General features: G+C 43.4%; 1 protein-coding gene across 7 annotated transcripts in view; it reads right to left on the bottom strand.

The window, feature by feature from the left end:
- The window catches only part of ALPK2 (alpha kinase 2), a 281,066-nt gene that overhangs the window by 78,150 nt on the left and 175,064 nt on the right, over positions 1-27,852 (bottom strand). For all 7 annotated transcript variants that reach the window (XR_008848519.1, XM_056544329.1, XM_056544340.1 and 4 more), the window contains one exon: positions 5,772-8,058. Coding sequence is in view for 6 of the 7 variants with exons in the window: in XM_056544329.1 (XP_056400304.1) it covers positions 5,772-8,058 (2,287 nt within the window). In the remaining variant the exon portion in view is untranslated. The remainder of the gene's footprint in view (positions 1-5,771; positions 8,059-27,852) is intronic.

Below are 27,852 nucleotides of genomic sequence, written 5' to 3'. Positions count from 1 at the left end.
AGGTGGTCCTCACTAACTTACTGTCATGGCACGCCATAGGATGGAAACTGCTATGTCTGGCAAAATGTAAATGTTCCATCTTGTCTCTACTGGAAATTTACTCCAATGGTCTTTGCGAAGCATTCAGAAATTCAAATAAAAACTGCAGCAGTTCCAGAATCTTGAATGCTGTAGATGCCACTAGGGCTTTATTTCTTAACCAAAAGAGGCAGAGTGGTAATGTTTATTGCTAGTAATGATGAATAGACAAAAGCAAATTAGGACCTATCAAGGTCCTTCACAGGTTGGTTCACTGTGGTGCAAGTCCACAAAGAGATTATTGTAAGCAGAAGGGTCCTTGCTAAGCTTTTTCTCCACTTCTGATTAGCCGACAAATGACTGGACTGAAGACAGTTTTGGGAGAAAACCTTACGGAACTCTTCATGGTGCTGAGATCACTGTGACCCAACCCAACCCAGTGTAGAAGATTCTAGCAACTGGAACTGGACTTGGACTCTCTAGTGCAGAGAGGGTTCAGTTATCTTTCTTGCAGCAAGCTTTAACTGCAGTCATTTAGTATCTGGACTAAGCTTCTCTAGCAGGTCCTAAAAGCTTAGATTTTGACTAAATGGTCTACCCAGCTGAAGCAAAGATGTGAGACTTCCTCGCACTTCTCTAGCTATAGCCGGTCTAAACGTTTTTTTGTTCAAGTCCTCTGGGGAGATGGTTTAGACTTGGGAACTTCTCCCTCAGCTGCCCTATGAGTTTATGCATAGAAACTGAACAAGGTTGATCATGTGACCAATGTTCCATTCATCCTTTACAAATGTAGTACACAATGAAAGTGTTAACCCTTACACATCCACAATTCTTCAGTGTATGCAGTGACACACTTCCTCATTTACTATTGGAGTTCTGTATAAGTAATGTAGAATTAAAGGAGTAGTGCAGTAAAACAACAATAGGGGATAAGTTATAGATCGTAGGGGGTCTGACTGCTGGGACCCCCTGCGATCTCCTGAATGGGGCCCCGGCAGTCTGTCGGAAACAGTCGTTCTGGCACCCACAGGAGTCTGCAGCTGACACGCCCCCTCCATGTATCTCTAAGGGATATATGGAGGGGGCATGTTGGCCGTCAATCCGTGCAGGGGTCGGCATACCCTCTTCCAGCAGACTGCCGGGGCCATGTTTAGTCTTTCAGTTTTTTTTATTGTGTTTAAAAAAAAAAGAAAAAAATTATGTTTTCCAGGCTTCTGCTGTGCATTTGACTTCCCTGGTTCCCTTATGATGACGTATTATGCATATGTGACTGCTTCAGCCAATTAAGTACTTAAGGGGAATAATAACATGTATTTATAAAACCCCAACATATTCCACAGAACTTTTCATGTACAGGCAATAATCAGACAAGAGCTTCAAGTCAACATGTATCCACATGTCATTGGTGGAGCCAAAATTTTAGGAACCAGCCAGGAGACCAGGGAAGCCTCAGCATTGGAGGGGCAGAAGGTGAGTGCAGTCATTTTTTTTTCTCCATTTTCTGGCAAAACATGAACTGGGTTGAAATTGCAGAAGATCATTTGTGTTCACTTCTTTGGGATGGACCATTAATTTTAGATCGGTGGGGTCTGACTCCTAGCTCTCCGTCAAACAGCTGTTTAAAGGGGCTAAAGCACTGGAGAGAGAACCACAGCCCCTTCAATGTTTACTGCTGCTTATCTTTGCATGGCTGTACTATTAAAGGAGTAGTCTCATGCTGGAAAACTTACCTCCTATCCGCAGGAGAGGTGATAAGTGTTAGATCGTTGGGGCCCCAACTTTCCCTGCACCCCAGCACAAATCGGAGGCCCCTACACCCCCTCCATATATCTCTATGGGAGAGCCGAAGATAGCAGAATGACTTTCCCATACAGATACTGTACATGGAGGATGGGTGGAGGCACCCACTTCGGGCGGGAGTTGTGATGTGCCGCTCCAGGGGAGAGCCAGGGCCCAGTACAAGAGATCGCGGGGGCCCCAGAAGTCAGACCCTCCACGATCTAAAACGTATCCCCTATCATGAGGATAGGGGATACGTTTTCTGGCGTGAGATATCTCCTTTAATGGTGGAAGTGCAAGCTATACTGCAATTCCTTGTACCCCCCTTACCAAATAGTAAGGTGATGCAAGGATTAGCACATGTAAACATTGCAGGGCTATTGCGCATGTCTGAAACTACCAACATTATAACCCCAAGGGGTCAGAAAAACCTCTATATAGAAATGTGCTTGAATAAAATATAACTTTTAATGCAAATTAAACAAAAGGTGAGAAAAACACTATCCCAGTTGCATCTATAGTATCCAATTCTGAAATAACACTCAGGCAACCAAGGTCCACACACTGGTCAGACCGTTGTTACTCGGCCCTAGTGTGCTTATATACGCACAGCCCTAGTGTGTTTACATACACACACACTGCGTGAAAATGGTTATGATCACTGCTCAATTACTGCCACAGTGGATATTTTTTTTCTTTTTTTTCTTTTTTTTTCTTTATTTTAATAATAAAAAATTTACAAAAGTACAATTCAGATATAACAACATCGCCAATCAAAAAAAGACAAAAGACAAAAAGGCCAGATAGCCATACTTATACTTGTTTACATCTGAGAAGTATACCTAATCATTATTAACACCCTCTCTGCTGACATCATGACCACAATGCTCTCTGCTGACATCTCTGTCCATTTTAAGAACTGTCCAGTGTAGGAGAAAATCCCCTTAAAAAAACATATCATGCTCTGGACAGTTCCTAAAATGGACAGAGATGTCCGCAGAGAGCCCTGTGGTCATAATGTCAGCAGAAGCTCTGCGTTCCAAAAAGAAAATAATTTCCTCTGTAGTATTCAGCAGCTAATAATTACTGGAAGGATTACGATTTTTTAATAGAAGTAATTTGCAAATCTGGCACCAGTTGATTAAGAAAAAAAAAACAAAAAAAACGTTTTCCACCGGAGTACCCCTTTAAGGTCAGGAGGGGTGTTAGGAGTAGTTAAGGGAATATAATCTGAGTTAGTCTAGAAAATATGGTAATCTTTACAGTACTCTTCTTCCCAGGGAACTTTATGGTCAGAAAATAAAGGGATGGGGGTATTGACCTAAGGATTATGGCAAGCAAAAGAAAAGAAACGAAAGATCTTTCTCTCCTGGGGCAAAATGAGACACCATAATAAGAAATCCCCTTAGATCTTTGCTATTGGGCCTCCTTTCTTCTATGTACACCACTTTTTTTTTTTTTAATAATTTATTGTATTCTCAATCCATATATGATTTTCCATAATTACACACTGATAAACATAATCATCTAACATATCAATTTTCATAGTTAGATTCCTACCTAGCTATTTGTAACAGGCTTGCTAAAAAAAAAAAAAAAAAAAAAAGGGAGGACCCCCCCCCCCCCCCATACACTGGAGCTGGTTGGCCCATTTATCCTGCATTCCTATAACTTGAATCTAATTTGTATAGGCAGCTTTAGTCTCAAATGGCCGCATCCAGATGAAGTTTCAGTGTCTGTAAAAAACTTCTCTCTCTGAAGTTCTGGATGAGCAGTAGAAAGCTTCAGAGGCTACAAGGACAGAGTTTCATATTACCTTTTGGTTGGAGATCTGAAAATAGTATCGGTACATACATGTATACACGTGGTAAAGGTTTTGCTACCCCCTCGTACATACAAGACACAGCAATAATCGATGGGAAGACTTATATATATCTTGTGTTATTTGCTACAGTAAAGGGGTTATATGAGATCAAAAACTGGCAGGGCCAGTTCACACTACGGAAATTCTGGATATAAGAGTTGTCGCGTAGACTATAGTGCAGTCTCTGGCTTTTTAGGGTGGATATCGCCCATAGAATGAACAAGTCCGAATCAAACTCATTGGAAGTTCTCCTGTGGAACTTCCGACACATGAACAGAGCAGCGGACCTCCCATTGAGATCAATGGGAGGCAGCTGCAAGTGGATTTTGCTTGACATTTCCACGAATCTCCATAGTGTGAACAGGGCCTCACTTTTCAATATGATCTCACAATGTGTGCCCCTGTAGTGACCCATCGGAGACATGTGGGGACACTGAATTGACCAGGAACAAATTGGCGTATGGTCGGCATAGGGCACATTGACAATGCTGCAATATAAATAATACCTAATGTCCACATTGTAGGGGCTGTATTTACAAAAGGAAAATTATCTGGTAAATGTTTCTTTGTTCCCTGTAGGACCTGACCATTATTATGGTACTACCTATACATGTCTCACAAGAAGCTTCTGCCCATGTGGATAAAAAATAAAGTAGATTATTGTGATATTACTATGTACACCTTATTCTATGATTTCTTACAGAATGTATACATTCAGTAAACCTAGATACATCATGAGTCAAAAGTCAGTAAAAACTCATATATATCTGAATATCAGCAATGTCAAACTTGTGGCTCTTTCGCTTTTAAAAAACTGCAATTCCCAGCATGCTCAGGAGTTGTTGTTTCAGCAACAGCTGGAGAGCCGCAGGTCGGAGATCATGGCTGTACATGAGGGATTCTTATGGTGGGGTCTACTGGATGTGAACTGCCAAGAACATTATACAATCACTCACATTATGTAAGCAGGTCTATAGAAACAGCTATGAAAAGTACATGAACCCTATATGTTGGCCCCTACAGTACTGTATCACTTTATGTGCCACCATATAATGGCTCTAAAGCAAATACTAATGTGAGATGACCTCCATAACACGTCATACAATGGAGTATGCTAATTCCTGCCAAAAAGCCTCTTTGCAACACCTTAGAAACCAATACAAAGAGATATGGTGTGAACCCACAGGGTTTACACTATTGTAATACAGATCCATGCAGTACGGTTTGTAATTCGGCATTGTGCATAAATCCACTGATCCATCGTTGTATGGAACCATACAACACAGTCTCTAATACGGCTGTGCCCATGAACCCATAAATCAATCGTAATATTCATCCATATAAAACCATCTTTAACAAGGCTGTGTGCATGATCCCACAGATCCATCATATTATAGATCTATATAAGACAAATGGTAATATTGCCATGTGCATGAGCCTAATAATCCATCATATTATGGATATCAGAAGCACAGGTCCATCGTTATTTCGGCAATACGGAAATACGGCTAAATGTATGAACCCATAGACACATTGGGGGAGATTTCCTAATCTAGTCTATTCTGGGTATGCTTATAGACCAGCGTATGTGGTAGTCTCCTGTCTATTGTGCTCCTAATTTATCAAAGGTCTCACAGCCCTTGATAAATTCTGTGCTCAGACTTCAGGGTCTACAGCTTAAACTGCATTTAGACCTGCTCCAACATGGGCTGACATTTCAGTGTATTTTGGGCAGATGCGACTTGTCGCACAAAAGTCGCACTTGATAAATTCAGCACCAATGCATTTTCTAATGCATTTCCGTCTAAAATAGACTTGCATGCATTATGTTCTAAAAATCCTCTACAGCAAAAGTCGCAGAAAAGTCGCACATATTTAGACTGCGACTTTCTGTGCGACAAATTTAGACATGAAAAACCAGTCTAAATCCTTTGATAAATCTCCCCCATTGTTTATGGATACATACAACACTTCATTTAATAGGACAGTGTGCAGGAACCCATAGATTTATTGTATTATGGATCCATACAACACAATCTCTAATACAGTTCTTTCCTTGACCACATATACACGCACAATGTGTTAGTATATAGAGTGTAACTTTTCTCACCTTTTATGCTGTCTTTGACTACAGTCGCCTCTGTTGTGCTGTTTTCCCTTTTGAGCCTCTTCTCCTCATCAGGTGTGAAGACCTCATTGGTATCCAATGTCTCTGGTTCTTTGTTCACATCCTTGTTCTGTTCTTTTCCACTAGATTTAAACTTTTTCTTCACCATTTTGTTTTCAGTGCTCTTTCCGCAGAGGGTTTTAAAGCCCATATAATGTGTAGTGCAGCTGGGTCCTGTACTCGTCTGGGCTAGGGTGCTCGTGTGAGTTTGGCCAGGCCCACTACCACCTCCTCCTCCTCTGACTGCCCTAATTGTATGAGGGTCTCGGCACACTTGTGACAGTTCATTGGAATTTGGAATGTAATCCTTGTCATGCAGTGAATGTGCTTTTTCTATTTTGGTTATATTATTATTCATGTTGGCTGTTTCCTTCATGAGACTTTCAGTCTTCTCAAGGCATCCAACCAAGGATCCTTTGCCAACATCTCCTCGGTAATTTTCCATATGAAATTTATGACTAATTTTATGATCCCCTTTATTTGTGTTATGCAGGGAGGAATATTGGTTGGCTGCTTTGATGACATTAGTTGTCTCCTTGACTTGTTGACCCGACGCTCTTTGATCTCCAATAGATCCACAAGCTCCTTTGATGTCTTCTTCAATCGCACTATTATCGAGAACAATATCACTCGAATCAAATGATGATTCGTGACAAGGATGAAGTCTTAGGATGGGGTCCACTACATGAGCGCTGCCGACAAACTGTAGGATTTCACATTCTTGTGCATCCTTATACGCCTTATTGTCAACACTGTCATGTTTTTTTCTGCCAACATTACAGTTATGTACAAATTGTGATTCGATATCCATATTTTCATCCTCATCTTGTGATACGTCATTGATAATATGCGCACCGATGATAACTGCTGGAGACCCAATATCCTCAAAGAGTGATCCATTATCGACAATTTGCACTTCTAAAAGTACAGTTTTTGGAACAATATCCACAAATTGTGATTCATCATCCGCATTTTGTGATCTGAAATCCATAATTTCTGATTCAATTGCCTCAAGTGGTGATCCACCATCTGGAATTTGTAATCCTTTATCTAGAATTTGTGATTCATTCTCCACCATTAGTGATACATTCTCAGAAATTTGTAATTCATTTTGTGATACATTATCCGACATTTGTGATTCATTTTCCACACCTTGCGATTCATAATTCACAATTTGTGATTCATTCTCCAGAATCTGCAAATCATTTGTCAAAGCTTGTGATTCATTGTCCAAAATGAGTGATTCATCCTCCAGAATGTGTGATTCATTGTTCAGACTTTCCAATTCTTTCCCCCCATTTTGTAATTCATTCTGCACAGTTTGTGCTTCGTTGTCTAAAATTTGTGACTGATCTTCCACACCTTGTGATTCGCAACCCACGATTTGTGATTCATTTTCCACAGTCTGCGATTCACTTGTCACAGTTTGGTATTTATTGTCCAAAATTATTAATCCATTTCCCACAATGTGTGATTCATCCTCCACAATTTGTGAATGATTGTTCAAAAGTTGCAATTCATTGCTCCAATTTAGTAATTCGTTCTGTGCAATTTCTGATTCCCTGTCTAAAATTTGAGATAGATTTTCAGCAAATTGTGATTTATTGTCCAAGATGTCTTTATCATTTTCCACAATTTCAGGTTCACAATTAAAGAATTCTGATTCATTTCTCTCAAGTGGTGATTCGTTTTCCACAATTTGTGATTCATTTTCTGCAATTTTTGATTCATTGTCCTCTGTTTGTGATTCATTTTCTGCACTTTGTGATTCATTGTCCTCTGTTTGTGATTCATTTTCTGTACTTTGTGATTCATTGTCCTCTGTTTGTGATTCATTTTCTGTACTTTGTGATTCATTGTCCTCTGTTTGTGATTCATTTTCTGTACTTTGTGATTCATTTTCTGCACTTTGCGGTTCATTGTCCTCCGTTTTTGATCCATTGTTTATAATTACATGTTTGCTATCCTTAATCTCTGAAATGGTGTCTGTTACGTCAAGTCCATCATTCTCAATTTGCAAATGATAATCCACAATTTCATTTTCCACACAGTATTCTACAGATATAGGCTCTTCAGTTGCACCATTATCTTTACTGAAGTCTCCAATATACTCGTTCCTATCTTCATAGTCTGAAAGGCATAGTTTGCTCTCTTCATTGTTTGGGATTTCTTCATCTAGTTGGCCACAACTTTCAGGCTGTTGGATGTTTTCTTTCAAAAATTCTATTAGCTAAAAGGTAAAAAAATAAAAAATAAATATGTATTATCACATACTCTGATTTTCACATAGTTGAATGCACTTATTTGTATGGAATCCATGATTGCATTTGCTGGCATTCCCCTATAGGGCCACGTTCACATGCCAACTATAGACGTTATTTTCAGCGGTAAAAAATTGGCCGAATTTTATGCAATAACAGCTGAGAAAAATTGTCAGTTTTTTAAAATTTTTTGTTAGCTTTTTGCATAAAAATAAATTAACCAATTAATTTAATGGCCTTTGAAGTAACATCAAATATTTTACTCTATGTGTGCACTAATTTTCTATAGACTACAATAGAACACATTATTAGGCCATGTTGACACAATTCATTTTTGAAGAGTTTTTATTGTTCAAAAAAAATAACTTTTTTTTATTTTTACCTTTTTATTTTTTAGCATTGGATCCTATTAAACTTAATTGTAAAACAAGCATAATTGCACACACATTAATTTTACAGCTATAATTAGTTGAAAAGCTCTTTTATTACAGATGGAATAAAAATACTGTATTTATTTTTTTCATTGGTATTTACAGCCATAAAAAAAGCCACGATTTTTTTTTCAGTCTTTTAAATTTAAAAAAATTTTTTTAGGACAATCAGCCAAATGTTTTAGGGCTGAAAATACCATCCTTTCACATTGGTGACTATTACTTCACAATGGAAATGGCCCATTTAACCCCTTAAGGACATCCGGATTTTTTATTTTTGCACTTCCATTTTTCCTCCTCGCCTTCAAATAGCCATAAGTTTTTCTCCTACAGACCAATATGAGGGCTTGTTTTTTTGCTCCACCAATTTTACTTTGTCCTCAAATAGAAAAGTGCAAAATCCAGCTCCCCAAAAAATTTGATTAAAAGTCCAAAAAATGTATTAATCATAATTAAAAATGAAAAGCATAGCAGAAACGCTGACATGTTTCGAACCAATATGGTTCTTAGTCATGGGCAAGAACTATATGCTATGCTTTTAATCACCTATTTTGGATTTCATTTCATTTTTAATTATGATTAATACATTTTTGGACTTTTAATAAAAAAATTTGGGGAGCTGGATTTTGCACTTTTCTATTTGAGGACGTGTTGACACCAAGTATGCGGCTTGGATACCTGCTCCGTGCTTCCAGGAACACTTGAAGTTCTTCCAAATCAAGGATATCTACAGGTGGTGAGCTGGTTATTTCCATATTGACTTATTCTAATTTTACTTTGTACTGACATTACTCATTTTACCACAAAATCTATGGTGAAACAACCGAAAACATTTGCCCTGATTTACTATTGTAAATCCAACATGTTTTGTCGGGCTGTCCGCCACATTCTAACGCATTGTGCCAGAAATTCTGTGTGCGCCAGAATTTGTGCCAGAATTGAAAAAACCCGACTAACTCTCCATTTTACTGAGAAAACCTGAAAAGGGGCGTGGTCATCAGGGAAAGTGGGCATGGCCACTGGAAAGTGGGCGGGTCCCCGGCATTTTCACAAAAAACAACAACATATTTACTAAGGTTTCCACAGAAAATGTAGTGGTTTTCAGCTAAGGAAAACCTGTCAGATCAGAACATGTGTAAAAAAAAAAAAAAAAAAAGCTTAGTAAATACTGTGGGAAATAATTGTAGGGAATTAAAACTCACAAAGAAAACTCTACTCCACTCTTAGTAAATCAGGAGCATTATGTGTGGGGAAAAAAGTAAAAAAAAACAACAACACTATTTTTCAGATTTTGGGGGATTCTGTTTCTACGCAGTACAGATTATATGTTATCTTAATTCTGTAGGTCTGTATAATTAAAATGATGCCCAATTTATATAGTTTTTCATTTTATTTTATTACTTATGAAAATTTGTATGCTTAAAATTGTCCTCTTCTGACCCCTATTACACTTGTATTGTTCAGCATATGGGCAGTGGCGTTGCGACCCGGGTGCGGGGGGTGCGGCCCGCACCGGGTGACACCAACCTAATGGGGTGACACCAAGACGCTCCGCAGCACCCACACCCCCTCCCCAGCTACACTGACACCCCCCTATGTGCCCGACCGGCCTCCCATCCGTCAGCACACACCCCCTGTGCTGTGTGTGCGGTGCGCCCGTCCGTTAGCAAACCCCCCCCCCTTTCAGTGCGCCCGTCCATCAGCAACCCCCCCCCCCTTTCAGTGCGCCCGTCCGTCATCACGCCCCCCCCTCACCTTCAACAGTACTGTGCCCGGCCTCCGCTCCCACGTCTGCGCCGGCCTGACGTCACACCGCATGGCCGCGCAGGGGGACGTCAGTTACGTCACTCGCATTGCGCCCGGTGAGAAGGAGCGCTGCGCTGGATGGGTGAGTGTGTGTGTCTGTCTCTATCTATGTTTGTGTGTGTGACTGTGTGTTTGTGTGACTGTGTGTGTGTGTGTGTGACTCTGTGTGTGACTCTGTGTGTGTGTGTGACTCTGTGTGTGTGTGACTCTGTGTGTGTGTGTGACTCTGTGTGTGTGTGACTCTGTGTGTGTGTGTGACTGTGTCTGTGACTCTGTGTGTGTGTGTGACTCTGTGTGTGACTCTGTGTGTGTGTGTGACTGTGTGTGTTTGTGTGACTCTCTGAGTGTGTGTGTGACTCTGTATTTGTGTGACTCTGTGTGTGACTGTGTGTTTGTGTGACTCTGTGTGTGTGACTCTATGTGTGTGTGACTGTGTGACTCTGTGTGTCTGTCTGTGAGTGTGTGTCTCTCTGACTGTGTGTGTTTGTGTGTGTGTCTCTCTGTGTTGTATGTGTATTCTTTTTTTTGTGTGTGTGCATGTGTGTGTGTGTGTGTGTGGAGACTTTGACGCATTGTGGGGAACCTGCAAGGGAACCTGCGGCCTAATGTGGGGAGTCTATGCTACCTAATGTGGGGAGTCTATGCTACCTAATGTGGGGAGTCTATGCTACCTAATGTGCGGAGTATATGCTACCTAATGTGCGGAGTCTATGATACCTAATGTGCGGAGTCTATGCTACCTAATGTGGGGAGTCTATGCTAGCTAATGTTGGGAATCTGTGCTACCGAATGTGGGGAAACTGCTACCTAATGTGGGGAATCTGTGCTACCTAATATGGGGAAATTGCTACCTAATGTGGGGTAACTGCTACTTACCTAATGTGGGGAAACTGGTACCAAATGTGGGGAATCTATGCTGCCTAATGTGGGGAAAAGATGCTACCTAATGTGGGGAAACTGCTACCTACCTAATGTGGGGGAACTGCTGCCTACCTAATGCTCCCCCCCCCCCCTGGCAGTAGCACCCTCATCATCCGCCAACTACCCCCCCCCCCCCCAGCAGCACCTCCATCAGCAGATCCTGATGGTGGATAATGGCGGTGCTCCTGCCAGGAGGATGATCCTGCCGATGGATGATGGGGGTGATACTGCCAGGGGGGATGGCCAGTAGCACCCTCATCATCCTTCAGCAACACCCCCCCCCCAGTAGTAGCACCCGATCATCCACTAGCAACACCACCAATACCCCCCTCCCGTGGTAATAGCATCAGCTAACGGATGTTGAGGGGTGTTACTGCGGTTGTGGTATTATATTCAGATGGTGCACTGTATGGCAACGTTATATTCAGAGGGCGCAGTTTGTGGTAGTATTATATTCAGAGGGCGCAGTTTGTGGTAGTGTTATATTCAGAGGGCACAGTGGGTGGTAGTATTCAGAGGGCGCAGTTTGTGGTAGTATTATTAGAGATGAGCGAACTTACAGTAAATTTGATTCGTCACGAACTTGTCGGCTCAGCAGTTGATGACTTATCCTGCGTAAATTAGTTCAGCCTTCAGGTGCTCCGGTGGGCTGGAAAAGGTGGATACATTCATAGGAAAGATTCTCCTAGGACAATATCCACCTTTTCCAGCCCACGGGAGCACCTGAAAGCTGAACTAATTTATGCAGGAAAAGCCATCAACTGCCGAGCCGAGAAGTTTGTGAAGAGTTGAATTTACTGTAGTTTGCTCATCTCTAAGTATTATATTCAGAGGGCGCAGTGGATGGTAGTAATATATTCAGAGTGTACAGTATGTGTTGGTATTATATTCAGAGGGTACAGTATGTGATAGTATTATATTCAGGGGTACAGTAAGTGGCATATTTATATTCAGAGGGTACAGTATATGGTAGTATTATATTCAGAGGGTACAGTATGTGATAGTATTATATTCAGGGGTACAGTATGTGGCAGATTTATATTCAGAGGGTACAGTATGTGTTGGTATTATATTCAGAATGTACAGTGTGTGGTAGTATTATATTCAGTGGGTATGGTGTATGGAAGGTTTATAATCAAAGAGTATAGTGTATAGTAGTATTATATTTAGAGGATACTGTGTCTGGCAGGTTTATAATAATAATTGTTTTCATATAGAGGATGAGAATGCGCTGACATAGTGAGGAGACGTCTGGGCGTCACATTCTACAGACAGAAGTTTTAGCTGGACCAGGCGGTATGTACCATCTGAATTAGATAAGGGAAGACTATAAAGAAGACGTCACCTGTAATCACTGATATCATTGTGTATTCTCCTCACTATAGAGAAGACGTCACCTGTAATCACTGATATCATTGTGTATTCTCCTCACTATAGAGAAGACGTCACCTGTAATCACTGATATCATTGTGTATTCTCCTCACTATAGAGAAGACGTCACCTGTAGTCACTGATATCATTGTACATTCTCCTCACTATGTCCTATCAGAGCTGTAGTCGCTTGTCAGTTCTACAGTTATGGTCAGTGAAATTACAACTCCCAGCATAACCTCACCACTGCATAAAGGGATACTCTACTGGAAAACATTTTTTTTAATCAACTGGTGCTACAAAGTTAAACAGATTTGTAAATTACTTCTATTTAAAAATCTTAATCCTTCCAGTACTTATTAGCTGCTGTATAAGCGATTCACAGGAAGTTATTTTCTTTTTTAATTTCTTTTCTGTCTGACCACAGTGCTCTGTGCTGACACCTCTGTCCATGTCAAGAACTGTCCATAGTAGGAGCAAATCCCCATAGCAAACCTATCCTGCTCTGGACAGTTCCTGGCATGGACAGAGGTGTCAGCAAATAGCACTGTGGTCAGATTGGAAAGAACTACGCAACTTCCTGTGGAGCATACACCAGCTTATAAGTACTGTAAGTATTAAGATTTTAAATAGAAGTAATTTAAAAATCTGTTTAACTTTCTGGCACCAGTTGATATAAAAGTAAATGTTTTCCAGTGGAGTACCCCTTTAAGTAATTCTGGGAGCTGTATATTTAAATGGTGAAAACTTCTTTAACACTTTCCCATTCTGTGGCAACTGGTATATCTGATTATTATACTGGAATTTCTCACAATGCGCTACAACAGTGGTGTCTGTCTCAACAGGCTAAAAACTTACTGGGGGGAGGTATGGGGGTGACACCATTTTCTACCGCACCGGGTGACACCAACCCTAGCAACGCCACTGCATATGGGGCTGGATGAGGGCATTATTTTTTGCGCCGTGATTTGTAGTTTTTACCAGTTTTATTTTTGCTTTTATGGGACCTTTTGATAACTTTTTTAGCAATTTTTTTCTGGTGTATGAAGTGCCACAAATCAGCAATTTTGGACTTTGGTATGTTTTTATGTTTATGCCATTGACCGTGCGGTTTCATTAACATTATCTTTGAATAATTTGGACTTTTACACACGCAGCAATTATGTGGTTGGTGGTTGGGTTGGGAGGTGGGGGGTTCATTTAAACTTTAATTAGGAAAGAGGCTTATTTACATTTTTTTTTACATTTTATTCACTACTAGCACTAGAGTACTTGGTGTTGCTCAGGCTTCCTACCTAAACCTTGTCCTCATATATCGTCCTCATATCCCAACTTCATATCCTGACTTTATATCTTGCCCTCATATCAACTTTAATTGCAGTGTCTTAAAGGAGTACTCTGGCGAAAATGTAAGTGTGGTGTCCCAGTACCGGAGTACGTCCTGTCAGATAAACATTGATTCAGGTGCCTGCGATAAGCCCTACTTCTCAGGTGATGCTTAAATATTTGTTATAGTCTTTGTCTGTTAATTTATATAGTGTTGCACTATATAAGAAGTGCAAAGGATATCTGTTAGGAGGCAGGATGCAGAGTACCCATGTGACCCTGATTGCCCAATGGGAGGCCCCCTAGCTAGGCAATAAATAGAGGGGGCAGGAGTTATTCAGTTGAGTTCTGAGTTAATTCAGCATTCAATGGAGAGTTCAGAGTGCAGAGCTTAGTGTGAGCTGCAGTGTGGAGAAGAGACTTCAGGAATGTAAGGTAAGGTGATTCAAGAAAAGCCTAAAGTAAATCTTCAAACAAACAAGCCACTGCACCATTCTGCAAGTGTTCACTGCCCATGAGGAGTGGAAAATTCCTAACTGTGAGCACAATACCTGGTCAACGGGCCCCACAGTGATAGTTCATACCCGGGTGGCGTAGTATTTATTGGACACTATCAGAACCCAAGTCAGCGGGGGAGGCCTCAGCATTTAGTCTAAAGTCCCAAGCCTGCAACAACTAGAGTCAAGTTGGTGTACAATACTACAAGTCACAGCATGTCCACAGGGCTCCTAAGGGTTACTCTGCATCTTGTCTGCTCTAATCTGTGCTGCAAGGATTGTAACATCTACTCCTGCCTCAGTAAAGACAGTTATCTGTAACCTGGCATCGGTGTTTGTATTATCCCGCGCCTGGCCCAGTAGAAACTATCCTATACTTGGACCGTGTAGGTTAATGGTGCCCTGGCATTACGAAAATATCCAAGCACCCTGCACACAGTACACCCATAATTGGGTGCCACATAAGTAGCTGATCTCCAGGACGTGACCCCGGTCGGATAAGTAAGTTTTTGCCAGAGATCTCCTTTTAGGGCAAATGTTGGACAGCAGCCTGTTTGAAGATGTCCGGCATTAGCTGTGGGTCCTAGATAGCAACCAGGACCCAGTGGATAAGAAGCGTGCTCAGCTTCTGAGCACACTTTATACAATGGAAGCAGGACAAGGGTACACATTTACAGCCAATGTCCTGAAGGAGTTTATGCGACACTGACTGATGGATCAACCCCACTAACCTGAATTTACAAGTGGTAAGTATGGGCTATCCTGAGTAAAAAGATGTGTTTCTTACCCCAATCCTTTCAGCCATTACCGAGATATAGCACAATCTTGCAATATGCAAATGAACTCCTAACTGCACTGGAGGCGGGTCTGAGGACTATCTGCCCCTCTGAAACCATCCCCTGGGTTCCATTTGCGCTGCCCCATTCATTAATATTCATCTTCTCTTGCTTAATGAATGGGGGGATGCAAACGGGACCCATGGGATGGCATCAGAGGTGCAGTTATTCTTTAGCAAAAATCCCTAATTTAGACCAAAACTAAACACATAGAAAAGTTTATTCAATTATGAAAGATCCTATTAAAACTTTTACCCAAATCTATTCATTACCACAATGCAATTCATCTCTCTCAGAGATTCTCATCAGTTTTAGTTGAGCGGAGACGTTCGGTTTTATTACATTTGCCTGTCACTCCCTGAGGCTTGAAATTACTTCTTTTGCATTTTGTATTGAATTATTGTTTAAAAAGTAGAATTTTTTTAAAAACTGTTTTAACAGGCAACTGTAGTAACAATAGTAACAATAGAACACCACCTGTAAATGCTTTAAAGTGTTACTGTCATTAAAAACAACTTTTGACATGTTGATCAGACATTGCTGCGATCGTGAGCTATAAGCTGGGGAATTGGCGGGCATTGCGCTCTGTTCCCCGGCTAGCTGGGAGACCCGTTTCTCTACATAGATGTCTAGGTAGAGAAATGGACGGATCTCTCGTCCGGCAGGGGAGAGCCCAGTATCATCTAGTTTTCTGGCCAATAATTCACGATCGCAGCGGGTCTCAGGAATGAGACCTGATGCGATCAACAACTTTTGACATGTCTGATCGACATGTCAAACGTTGAGTTTTTATGACAGTAACACTATTACTTCCTGCTTCATGAATGGAGTGCTAGAACTATTTGGAAGATTAACAGTGTAATAGGTAAGAGGGTGCAGGGGTTACGCTAAAACAATATACAATAGTGAAGACATGTCTGCCAATTCTCAGGAACACATTCTGTGCCTGCTAATGAACTGCAGACAGGACACCAAGGTATGTTCACACTACAGAATCTCGATGCGGAAACTCACCATGGAATTCCGATAGGAGATTATATTGTGCAAATCTAACATTGGTGTGAATGCAAGTATCAAAAAGCCAATATTCCAGCCGTAGAGTCCAGATAAAACTTCAAACTTTATTGTAGCATAAAATACATATAGCCAGCAGCTAAAGGTATTGCGGGCACCGGAACTGACGCATTTCATTCAAGTGGACCTTAGTCATTGATCTATGACTAAGGTGCACGTGACCAAAACTCGTCAGATCCAATGCTCACGATACCTCTAGCTGCTAAATATATATATGGATTTTATGCTACAATAAAGTTTAAAGTTTTATCTGGTCTCTACCGCTGGAATATTGGCTTTTTGCTACTAGTGTTCGTTTGGCTCTACTCAGAGCTGTCTGTGCCGGACGGTGCACATGGATTGAGAGGTGAGAGCTGGCTGTGGTGTGCTGTTGTGCATTTTTTGGATTTGTAGTATTGGTGTGAATAGGTCTTCTGTTGACCTATTCACACTGCGGAATTGCAGTGAAGAAGAAATTCCGCAGCGGAAATTTACATGTTCATTCTTTCAGCTAAATTATATGTGGACTGCAATGCTGTCAGTGATGACAGTGAAGGTCTGCGCGGTTCTGCTGATAAATTTCCGCGCGGGGGGAGCATTGGTGGATAGGGGAGGGTTCTACAGTCCACATCTACCACTTCTCTAGGTCCTGTCATAGCTTCTAAGGGTATCGGAAAGCAAGGAATGAATCGCACTCACCACGTTGGATGTCCCAGGTAGGAAAATCTTTTATTCCATGAAATATGGTGCAGTAGTTCCAGGAGACATAAATTTGTGGAGCGGGGAGTGAGAGTTTGCGAAACTAGTTGCCACCTGTGGTGTGCCCCTGCGTCTGAGAGCAGCTGATCTCACTCCCCGCGAATTTATGTCTCCTGGAACTACTGCACCATATTTCATGGAATAAAAGATTTTCCTACCTGGGACATCCAACGTGGTGAGTGCGATTCATTCCTTGCTTTCCGTTATCCTATATGTTTGGATTACATTACCACTATTGAAGCCGCACCACTCACCGGGTCCAGTTCAGCAGTTTGTTACTATAAGAGGCAGCTGATAGTATTTCATTGCACGGACTGATATATATTTTGCCGCACTAGCAGTGCCTGACGGCTTTTCTTTTCTCTTTGACATTGTGCTTCTAAGGGTATGTACATACATGTTGTGAATTCTGTATATAATGGAAACTGTGAAACTGTGTGGCATCTTTTGTCATTGACACTAATATAGCCTTAGAATAGGTCATGGAACCTCAGCCTTTGACCTAAAACTAATGAGGAGTCACTTGCTACACAAGTAGGAATTGATGCTTAGTACAAGAAGATGACTGCACATGGAGTACAGGTATAGAGCGGTGCAATATAAATAGTAAAGGTATAGAGCAGTGCAATATAAATAGTAAAGGTATAGAGAAGTGCAAAATAAATAGTAAAGGTATAGAGCAGTGCAATATAAATAGTAAAGGTATAGAGCAGTGCAATATAAATAGTAAAGGTATAGAGCAGTGCAATATAAATAGTAAAGGTATAGAGCAGTGCAATACACATAGTAAAGGTATAGAGCGGTGCAATATAAATAGTAAAGGTATAGAGCAGTGCAAAATAAATAGTAAAGGTATAGAGCAGTGCAATATAAATAGTAAAGGTATAGAGCAGTGCAATATAAATAGTAAAGGTATAGAGCAGTGCAATACACATAGTAAAGGTATAGAGCAGTGCAATACACATAGTAAAGGTATAGAGCAGTGCAATACATATAGTAAAGGTATAGAGCAGTGCAATACACATAGTAAAGGTATAGAGCAGTGCAATATAAATAGTAAAGGTATAGAGCAGTGCAATATAAATAGTAAAGGTATAGAGCAGTGCAATATAAATAGTAAAGGTATAGAGCAGTGCAATATAAATAGTAAAGGTATAGAGCAGTGCAATATAAATAGTAAAGGTATAGAGCAGTGCAATATAAATAGTAAAGGTATAGAGCAGTGCAATACACATAGTAAAGGTATAGAGCAGTGCAATACACATAGTAAAGGTATAGAGCAGTGCAATACATATAGTAAAGGTATAGAGCAGTGCAATATAAATAGTAAAGGTATAGAGCAGTGCAATACACATAGTAAAGGTATAGAGCAGTGCAATACACATAGTAAAGGTATAGAGCAGTGCAATACACATAGTAAAGGTATAGAGCAGTGCAATACATATAGTAAAGGTATAGAGCAGTGCAATATAAATAGTAAAGGTATAGAGCAGTGCAATATAAATAGTAAAGACACAGTATATGTAATACAGGTAGAGGGCAGTATAGTGCATGTATCACACATACAGACCAGTATAGTATATGTTTACATTTAGAAAACAGTACAATTGTACAGAAAGTACATGTGTAGTATAGTATAATATAAAATAGTAAAGGTAAATATTTGTACAGCACATATAGAAAGCAGAACAGTACAAGTAGCACAGGTACAAAGCAATACAGTACAGGTAGTATAGGTAAACAGAAATAAAGTTTATATAGCACAAGTAGACAGCAGTACAACACATGTAGTATGGGCAGACAACAGTATAATACACGATGTATATGTAGACAGCAGTACAGTAAATGCAGTACAGGCAGAGAGCTGTGCAGTAAATGTAGTTCAGGTTGACAACAATACTGTACACATAGTACAGGTTCACAGCAGTCAGGTAGAGAGCTGTGCAGTGCTAGCAGTACACATAGACAACAGTACTGTACAAGTGTGGTGTCCCGGTGCAAAACTTGCTTGTCCACCTGCCCTGTCAGGTGGATGTCACTTTACTGTGTCTGGTCCAGCCCACTGCTCAGGTTTACATGTAGGATGGGTAGACAGCAGTACAGGACATGTAGGATGGGTAGACAGAAGTACATGTCATGCAGTATGGGTATACAGCAGTACATGACATGCAGTATGGGTATACAGCAGTACATGACATGCAGTATGGGTGTACAGCAGTACAGGACATGCAGTATGGGTATACAGCAGTACATGACATGCAGTATGGGTATACAGCAGTACAGGACATGCAGTATGGGTGTACAGCAGTACAGGACATGCAGTATGGGTATACAGCAGTACATGACATGCAGTATGGGTATACAGCAGTACATGACATGCAGTATGGGTATACAGCAGTACATGACATGCAGTATGGGTATACAGCAGTAAAGGACATGTAGGATGGGTAGACAGAAGTACATGACATGTAGGATGAGTATACAGTAGTACAGGACATGTAGGATGGGCATACAGCAGCACAGGACATGTAGGATGGGTAGACAGAAGTACATGACATGTAGGATGAGTATACAGTAGTACAGGACATGTAGGATGGGTATACAGCAGTACAGGACATGTAGGATGGGTATACAGCAGTACAGGACATGTAGGATGGGTAGACAGTTGTACACTATTAGCTTCATGTACTGCTTGATACTAATGTATATAGCCCAGGATTACCATGTGAGCAACCATTATCAGTTGCTGTGTTCATCCATTTAATGTATTTTCATGATTTTATTGTTTTTGTGTATTAAATAAAAATAATGTTTTTATACAATTACTATAGTTCCATATAAAACATTTTTGTGTGTTTGCTCGTTTCAACGGGACAAACTTCATTTGGTTATTATTAGGTTACTTAATGTGTGTGACATATACACATTCCCTATACAGTGTGACACTTTGACTATTGCAAAATAGGTTGATTGATAAGTAGAAAGCAGCACAATACATGTAGTACAGTACATATACAGGATTGGCCATTCATATGGATACACCTTAATAAAATGGGAATGGTTGGTGATATTAACTTCCTGTTTGTGGCACATTAGTATATGTGAGGGGGGAAACTTTTTAACATGGGTGGTGACCATGGCGGCCATTTTGAAGTCGGCCATTTTGAATCCAACTTTTGTTTTTTCAATAGGAAGAGGGTCATGTGACACATCAAACTTATTGGGGATTTCACAAGAAAAACAATGATGTGCTTGGTTTTAACGTAACTTTATTCTTTCATAAGTTATTTTCAAGTTTCTGACCACTTATAAAATGTGTTGAATGTGCTGCCCATTGTGTTGGATTGTCAATGCAACCCTCTTCTCCCACTCTTCACACACTGATAGCAACACCGCAGGAGAAATGCTAGCACAGGCTTCCAGTATCCGTATACATCGCTATATACTACTATATACACCGCAGGAGAAATGCTAGCACAGCCTTCCAGTATCCGTAGTTTTGGTTTTGGTCACGTGTTCACCCACAATGCAATGTAACGGTGAGTGACAGTTGTTGTGGACCAATCCAAAACGGCCAGCCCCTGCCCATATAAGGGAGCCGCGGCCATTACTCGCTCTCTTGTTCCTGCGCTGCCAAGCAAGCAGCATCATAGCTCTTGGGTTGCTGTTTCTGGATGAGATAGGACCTCCGCAGGTTACAAGACAATTTACTAGGCCAAAGCCTTGCAGCCTAGGACTATAACAAAGCGGTTATACTAAGCAATTCCCTGCTACTCTCCGCAAGATCACTGGACCTAAATGCACCCTTAAATCCAGCGGATCTATGCTACAAAATCTCTGAGAAGCTAAATTGAGCTTATCTGATCCCAACCAACTGTCAATCGCTGCTCAGCTATATCTATAGAGACTTTGTTATATGGACTGTTACTATTGCTGCATGTACAGAAATTCTTCAGTAAAAGTTCCTGCAAGTTTTCAGTTAACAGTGGTTGTGGACAATCCTTTATTCTACATTCACCTATTGCTCTTGGGAAGGGTGGCGATAGGCCTATCAGGATTACAGTATTTAACCCTCACCCTGGTGTCACAAGTGACAAGGGTTAACAGCGCCCTTTATAATACCGAACAGTAACACCCTAACTACCCTACATCCCACAAGGCTTTATCCCCTAAGACCACCACAGCCTCATGCACTTAAAGGGCAACTATTACTTTTAAAAGGATATTCTGGTATCATAAACAACCCAAGTTATATAACTAACTAATATAATGATGTAAAAAATTGTAATGGCTTCTGCATGATTCACCCCTGTCACGATGCCGGCTGGCAAGAGGTGGATCCTCTGTGCCAGAGAGGGATTGGCGTGGACCGTGCTAGTGGACCGGTTCTAAGATACTACTGGTGTTCACCAGAGCCCGCCGCAAAGCGGGATGGTCTTACTGCGGCGGTAGTAACCAGGTCGTATCCACTAGCAACGGCTCAACCTCTCTGACTGCTGAAGATAGGCGCGGTACAAGGGAGTAGACAAAAGCAAGGTCGGACGTAGCAGAAGGTCGGGGCAGGCAGCAAGGATCGTAGTCAGGGGCAACGGCAGGAGGTCTGGAACACAGGCTAGGAATACACAAGGGAACGCTTTCACTAGGCACAAGGGCAACAAGATCCGGCGAGGGAGTACAGGGGAAGTGAGGTATACATAGGGAGTGCACAGGTGAAGACACTAATTGGAACCACTGCGCCAATCAGTGGCGCAGTGGCCCTTTAAATCGCAGAGACCCGGCGCGCGCGCGCCCTAGGGAGCGGGGCCGCGCGCGCCGGGACAGGACCGAGGGAGAGCGAGTCAGGTACGGAAGCCGGGGTGCGCATCGCGAGCGGGCGCCACCCGCATCGCGAATCGCATCCCGGCTGGAGGCGGTATCGCAGCGCACCCGGTCAGTGGATCTGACCGGGGCGCTGCCGTAGCGAGGATGTTGCGAGCGCTCCGGGGAGGAGCGGGGACCCGGAGCGCTCGGCGTAACAGTACCCCCCCCCTTGGGTCTCCCCCTCTTCTTAGAGCCTGCAACAGTGTTGCCACGGGATGGGGGTAAGTCTGTAATAAAGTCCATACCAATCAGAGACCAAGGCTGTTCGGGGACAGGCAGAGGATGAAGGAGACCAGCAGGCTTCTGGCGAGGAGTCTTATCCCGGGCACAGACAGTGCAGGCCCGCACAAAATCAACAACATCCGTCTCCAGAGTCGGCCACCAATAGAAACGAGAGATGAGTTGCAAGGATTTCTTGATGCCTGCATGGCCTGCGAGATGGGAGGAGTGACCCCATTTGAGGATTCCGAGGCGTTGGCGTGGAGAGACAAAGGTCTTCCCTGGAGGAGTTTGCCTGATGGAGGCTGGAGAAGTGGAGATCAGGCAGTCAGGAGGAATGATGTGTTGCGGAGAGAGCTCTACTTCCGAGGCATCCGAGGAACGAGAGAGAGCATCGGCCCTAATGTTCTTGTCGGCAGGGCGAAAGTGAATTTCAAAATTAAAACGGGCAAAGAACAGAGACCACCTGGCCTGGCGAGGATTCAGCCGTTGGGCAGACTGGAGATAGGAGAGATTCTTGTGATTGGTGTAAATGATAACTGGAAATTTTGATCCCTCCAGCAGATGCCTCCATTCCTCAAGTGCTAATTTAATGGCCAGTAGCTCTCGATCCCCGATGGAGTAGTTCCTCTCCGCCGGAGAGAAGGTCCTAGAAAAAAAACACAAGTAACAGCATGCCCGGAAGAGTTTTTTTGTAGAAGGACCGCTCCAGCTCCCACTGAGGAGGCATCAACCTCCAATAGGAAGGGTTTAGATGGGTCAGGTCTGGAGAGCACGGGAGCAGAAGAAAAGGCAGACTTGAGCCGTTTAAAAGCGTCTTCCGCTTGAGGAGGCCAGGACTTAGGATTGGCATTCTTCTTGGTTAAAGCCACGATAGGAGCCACAATGGTGGAAAAATGTGGAATAAATTGTCTGTAATAATTGGCGAACCCCAAAAAACGTTGGATAGCACGAAGTCCAGAGGGGCGTGGCCAATCTAAGACGGCAGAGAGTTTGTCTGGATCCATTTGTAGTCCCTGGCCAGAGACCAAGTATCCTAGGAAAGGAAGAGATTGACATTCAAACAGACATTTCTCCATTTTGGCATAAAGTTGATTGTCACAAAGTCTCTGAAGAACCATGCGGACATGCTGGCGGTGTTCTTCTAGGTTGGCAGAAAAAATCAGAATATCGTCCAGATACACAACAACACAGGAATATAAGAGATCACGAAAAATTTCATTAACAAAGTCTTGGAAGACGGCAGGGGCGTTGCACAGGCCAAAGGGCATGACCAGATACTCAAAGTGTCCATCTCTAGTGTTAAATGCCGTTTTCCATTCATCCCCCTCCCTGATGCGGATGAGATTATAAGCACCTCTTAAGTCTAGTTTGGTAAAGATGTGGGCACCTTGGAGGCGATCAAAGAGTTCAGAGATAAGAGGTAGGGGGTAGCGGTTCTTTACCGTGATTTTATTAAGTCCGCGGTAGTCAATGCAAGGACGTAGGGAGCCATCTTTTTTGGACACAAAGAAAAATCCAGCTCCGGCAGGAGAGGAGGATTTGCGGATAAAGCCCTTTTTTAAATTTTCCTGGATGTACTCAGACATGGCAAGAGTCTCTGGGGCGGACAGAGGATAAATTCTGCCCCGGGGTGGAGTAGTGCCCGGGAGGAGGTCAATAGGACAGTCATAAGGCCTGTGAGGAGGTAGAGTCTCAGCTTGTTTTTTGCAAAATACGTCAGCATAGTCCATATAGGCCTTAGGGAGGCCGGTTACAGGGGGAACCACAGGGTCACGGCAGGGAGTACTGGGAACCGGTTTAAGGCAGTCTTTGAAACAAGAGGTACCCCAGCTCTTGATCTCCCCTGTGGACCAATCAAGGGTAGGGGAATGGCGTTGAAGCCATGGTAGTCCAAGGAGAATTTCGAAAGTGCAATTGGGGAGGACCACAAACTCAATTTTTTCGTGATGAGGTCCGATGCACATTAGGAGGGGTTCCGTGCGGTAACGCACGGCACAGTCCAATCTTTCATTGTTAACGCAATTGATGTAGAGGGGTCTGGCGAGACTGGTCACTGGGATGTTGAACCTGTTGATGAGAGAGGCCAAAATAAAGTTTCCTGCAGATCCGGAATCCAAGAAGGCCTTAGTGGAGAAGAAGAAGGTAGAGGCTGATATCCGCACAGGCACAGTAAGACGTGGAGAAGCAGAGTTGACATCCAGGACTGTTTCACCTTTGTGCGGAGTCAGCGTACGTCTTTCCAGGCGGGGAGGACGGATAGGACAATCCTTCAGGAAGTGTTCGGTACCGGCACAGTACAGGCAGAGATTCTCCATGCGGCGTCGTGTCCTCTCTTGAGGTGTCAGGCGAGACCGGTCAACTTGCATAGCCTCCACGGCGGGAGGCACAGGAACGGATTGCAGAGGACCAGAGGAGAGAGGAGCCGGGGAGAAAAAACGCCTCGTGCGAACAAAGTCCATATCCTGGCGGAGCTCCTGACGCCTTTCGGAAAAACGCATGTCAATGCGAGTGGCTAGATGAATGAGTTCATGTAGGTTAGCAGGAATTTCTCGTGCGGCCAGAACATCTTTAATGTTGCTGGATAGGCCTTTTTTAAAGGTCGCGCAGAGGGCCTCATCATTCCAGGATAATTCGGAAGCAAGAGTACGGAATTGTATGGCGTACTCGCCAACGGAAGAATTACCCTGGACCAGGTTCAGCAGGGCAGTCTCAGCAGAAGAGGCTCGGGCAGGTTCCTCAAAGACACTTCGAATTTCCGAGAAGAAGGAGTGTACGGAGGCAGTGACGGGGTCATTGCGGTCCCAGAGCGGTGTGGCCCATGACAGAGCTTTTCCAGACAGAAGGCTGACTACGAAAGCCACCTTAGACCTTTCAGTAGGAAACTGGTCCGACATCATCTCCAAGTGCAGGGAACATTGTGAAAGAAAGCCACGGCAAAACTTAGAGTCCCCATCAAATTTATCCGGCAAGGATAGTCGTAGGCTGGAAGCGGCCACTCGCTGCGGAGGAGGTGCAGGAGCTGGCGGAGGAGATGATTGCTGAAGCTGTGGTAGTAGCTGCTGTAGCATCTCGGTCAGTTGAGACAGCTGATGGCCTTGTTGCGCTATCTGTTGTGACTGCTGGGCGACCACCGTGGTGAGGTCGGCGACAACCGGCAAAGGGACTTCAGCGGGATCCATGGCCGGATCTACTGTCACGATGCCGGCTGGCAAGAGGTGGATCCTCTGTGCCAGAGAGGGATTGGCGTGGACCGTGCTAGTGGACCGGTTCTAAGATACTACTGGTGTTCACCAGAGCCCGCCGCAAAGCAGGATGGTCTTACTGCGGCGGTAGTAACCAGGTCGTATCCACTAGCAACGGCTCAACCTCTCTGACTGCTGAAGATAGGCGCGGTACAAGGGAGTAGACAAAAGCAAGGTCGGACGTAGCAGAAGGTCGGGGCAGGCAGCAAGGATCGTAGTCAGGGGCAACGGCAGGAGGTCTGGAACACAGGCTAGGAATACACAAGGGAACGCTTTCACTAGGCACAAGGGCAACAAGATCCGGCGAGGGAGTGCAGGGGAAGTGAGGTATACATAGGGAGTGCACAGGTGAAGACACTAATTGGAACCACTGCGCCAATCAGTGGCGCAGTGGCCCTTTAAATCGCAGAGACCCGGCGCGCGCGCGCCCTAGGGAGCGGGGCCGCGCGCGCCGGGACAGGACCGAGGGAGAGCGAGTCAGGTACGGAAGCCGGGGTGCGCATCGCGAGCGGGCGCCACCCGCATCGCGAATCGCATCCCGGCTGGAGGCGGTATCGCAGCGCACCCGGTCAGTGGATCTGACCGGGGCGCTGCCGTAGCGAGGATGTTGCGAGCGCTCCGGGGAGGAGCGGGGACCCGGAGCGCTCGGCGTAACAACCCCTGACAGGAAGTTGTATAGTCCTCTCATTGTTGGTGTGGAGTTTTCTGTCCCGCTCCCTGACAATGCATCATCCTCTACTGTCTAAGGAGGTGTGGAGGAATTTTGTCTCTGAGCTATGGCCATGCCTCCTTAGTGATGTCACCACCTCTGACCAGCCCTTAAAGTTTCTGCACTTAAACAAACAAATTCAGTTGCAGATTTGCTGCAGATCAGTGGCAGTAAATTTGCAGCAGATCCTCAGTTTGTTAACATAGCCTAAAATAATCTGTAGCTACTCTGGACAGGGAACTGGCAGGAGTGCTGTGGGAATGGAGTAGGCAGGGTGGGAGGAGCGTGATGAAGAGCTGAGGGGAAGCAATGTGTGGTGTCTGAAAGCAAAACACCTTTATTGCCTGAGCTCTGTTTGGGTGGTTTTTACCCCCTAAGGTGCCTGTCTTTGATCCTAATCTGAATTTTAATGTGTTTTCAAGTAAATGTCTTTATTTGTGTTTTCCAGAATTTATCACTACTGTGCCCTGAACTGCTCTGTAAGAGTTAATTGTTTTCCTCTGTAAATAACTAGTGAGTAGCCACAGCAACAGTCCTCAGCCTGGCCTCCATCCTAGTCCCCTGGGACAGGGAGGGGTCAAGGTAATTTGTAAGCAGTATGTCCTGGGCCAGCAGTGAGGAAACATCTCCCACAGTGTCTCCTGCTTTCATCCCTGGTGGGAGTAGTCCGCAAGCCTTGTCCACCTGTCACCTGTCCAGAGCCTGTTAAAGTGCTTCCTCATGGATCTTGTTACCAGGGTGAGAACATTGTCAAAGCTGCGCTTTAGGACAAGAGCCCTCTAGATAAGGGTGTGGGCAATCTTCAGGGTCACATTCATCCATGTGATGGACTTGTAGTGTCCCAGCACCAAAGGCTGTCCTGTGGGCTGCGGATCTCCTCAGGCATGCCTGCTGCTCTTGTGTTGGACCTACTGTTATACTGTGTATTACGTTCAAGTACTTTATTATATTCACTGCGTTTACTGTATTTCATGTTATTTTTGTACTTAACCCCTTAACAACGCAGGACGTAAATATACGTCCTGGTGAGGTGGTACTTAACGCACCAGGACATACATTTACGTCCTAAGCATAACCGCGAGCAACAGAGCGATGCCCGGATCATGTGTGGCAGGTCCTGGCTGCTGATCGCAGCCAGGGACTCGCCCGTAATGGCAGACATCCGTGATCCCGCGGATGTCCGCCATTAACCCTCTCAGATGCCGTGACCAATACAGATCACGGCATCTGCAGCATCGCGGTCACTAAAATGGATGATCGGATCGCCCGCAGCGCTGCCGCAGCGATCCGATCATCCAGCACGGCAGACGGAGGTCCCCTCATCTGGCTCCGCTGCCTTCCCGGCGTTTTCTGCTCTGATTTGCCTTCCCGCAGACCAGAGCAGAAGATGACCGATAATGCTAATCAGTGCTGTGTCCTATACATAGCACTGAACAGTATTAGCAATAGAGTGATTGCTATAAATAGTCCCCTATGGGGACTATTAAAGTGTCAAAATAAAAGTAAAAAAAATAAAGTGAAAAAAATTTGAAAACCCCCCTCCCCCAATAAAAACGTAAATTGTCCCATTTTCCCTATTTCACCCCCAAAAAGTGTTAAAAAATATTTTACATACATATTTGGTATCGCCGCGTGCATAAATATGTGAACTATTAAAATAAAATGTTAATGATACCGTACGTTGAACGTCGTGAACGTAAAAATAAGATGCTTTTTTATAACATTTAATG

Source organism: Hyla sarda, chromosome 1 (assembly GCF_029499605.1).
Source record: "Hyla sarda isolate aHylSar1 chromosome 1, aHylSar1.hap1, whole genome shotgun sequence".
NCBI lineage: Eukaryota > Metazoa > Chordata > Amphibia > Anura > Hylidae > Hyla > Hyla sarda.
The sequence above is the reverse complement of the archived record's forward strand: the minus strand, read 5'-3'. Positions and strand labels throughout refer to the sequence as shown.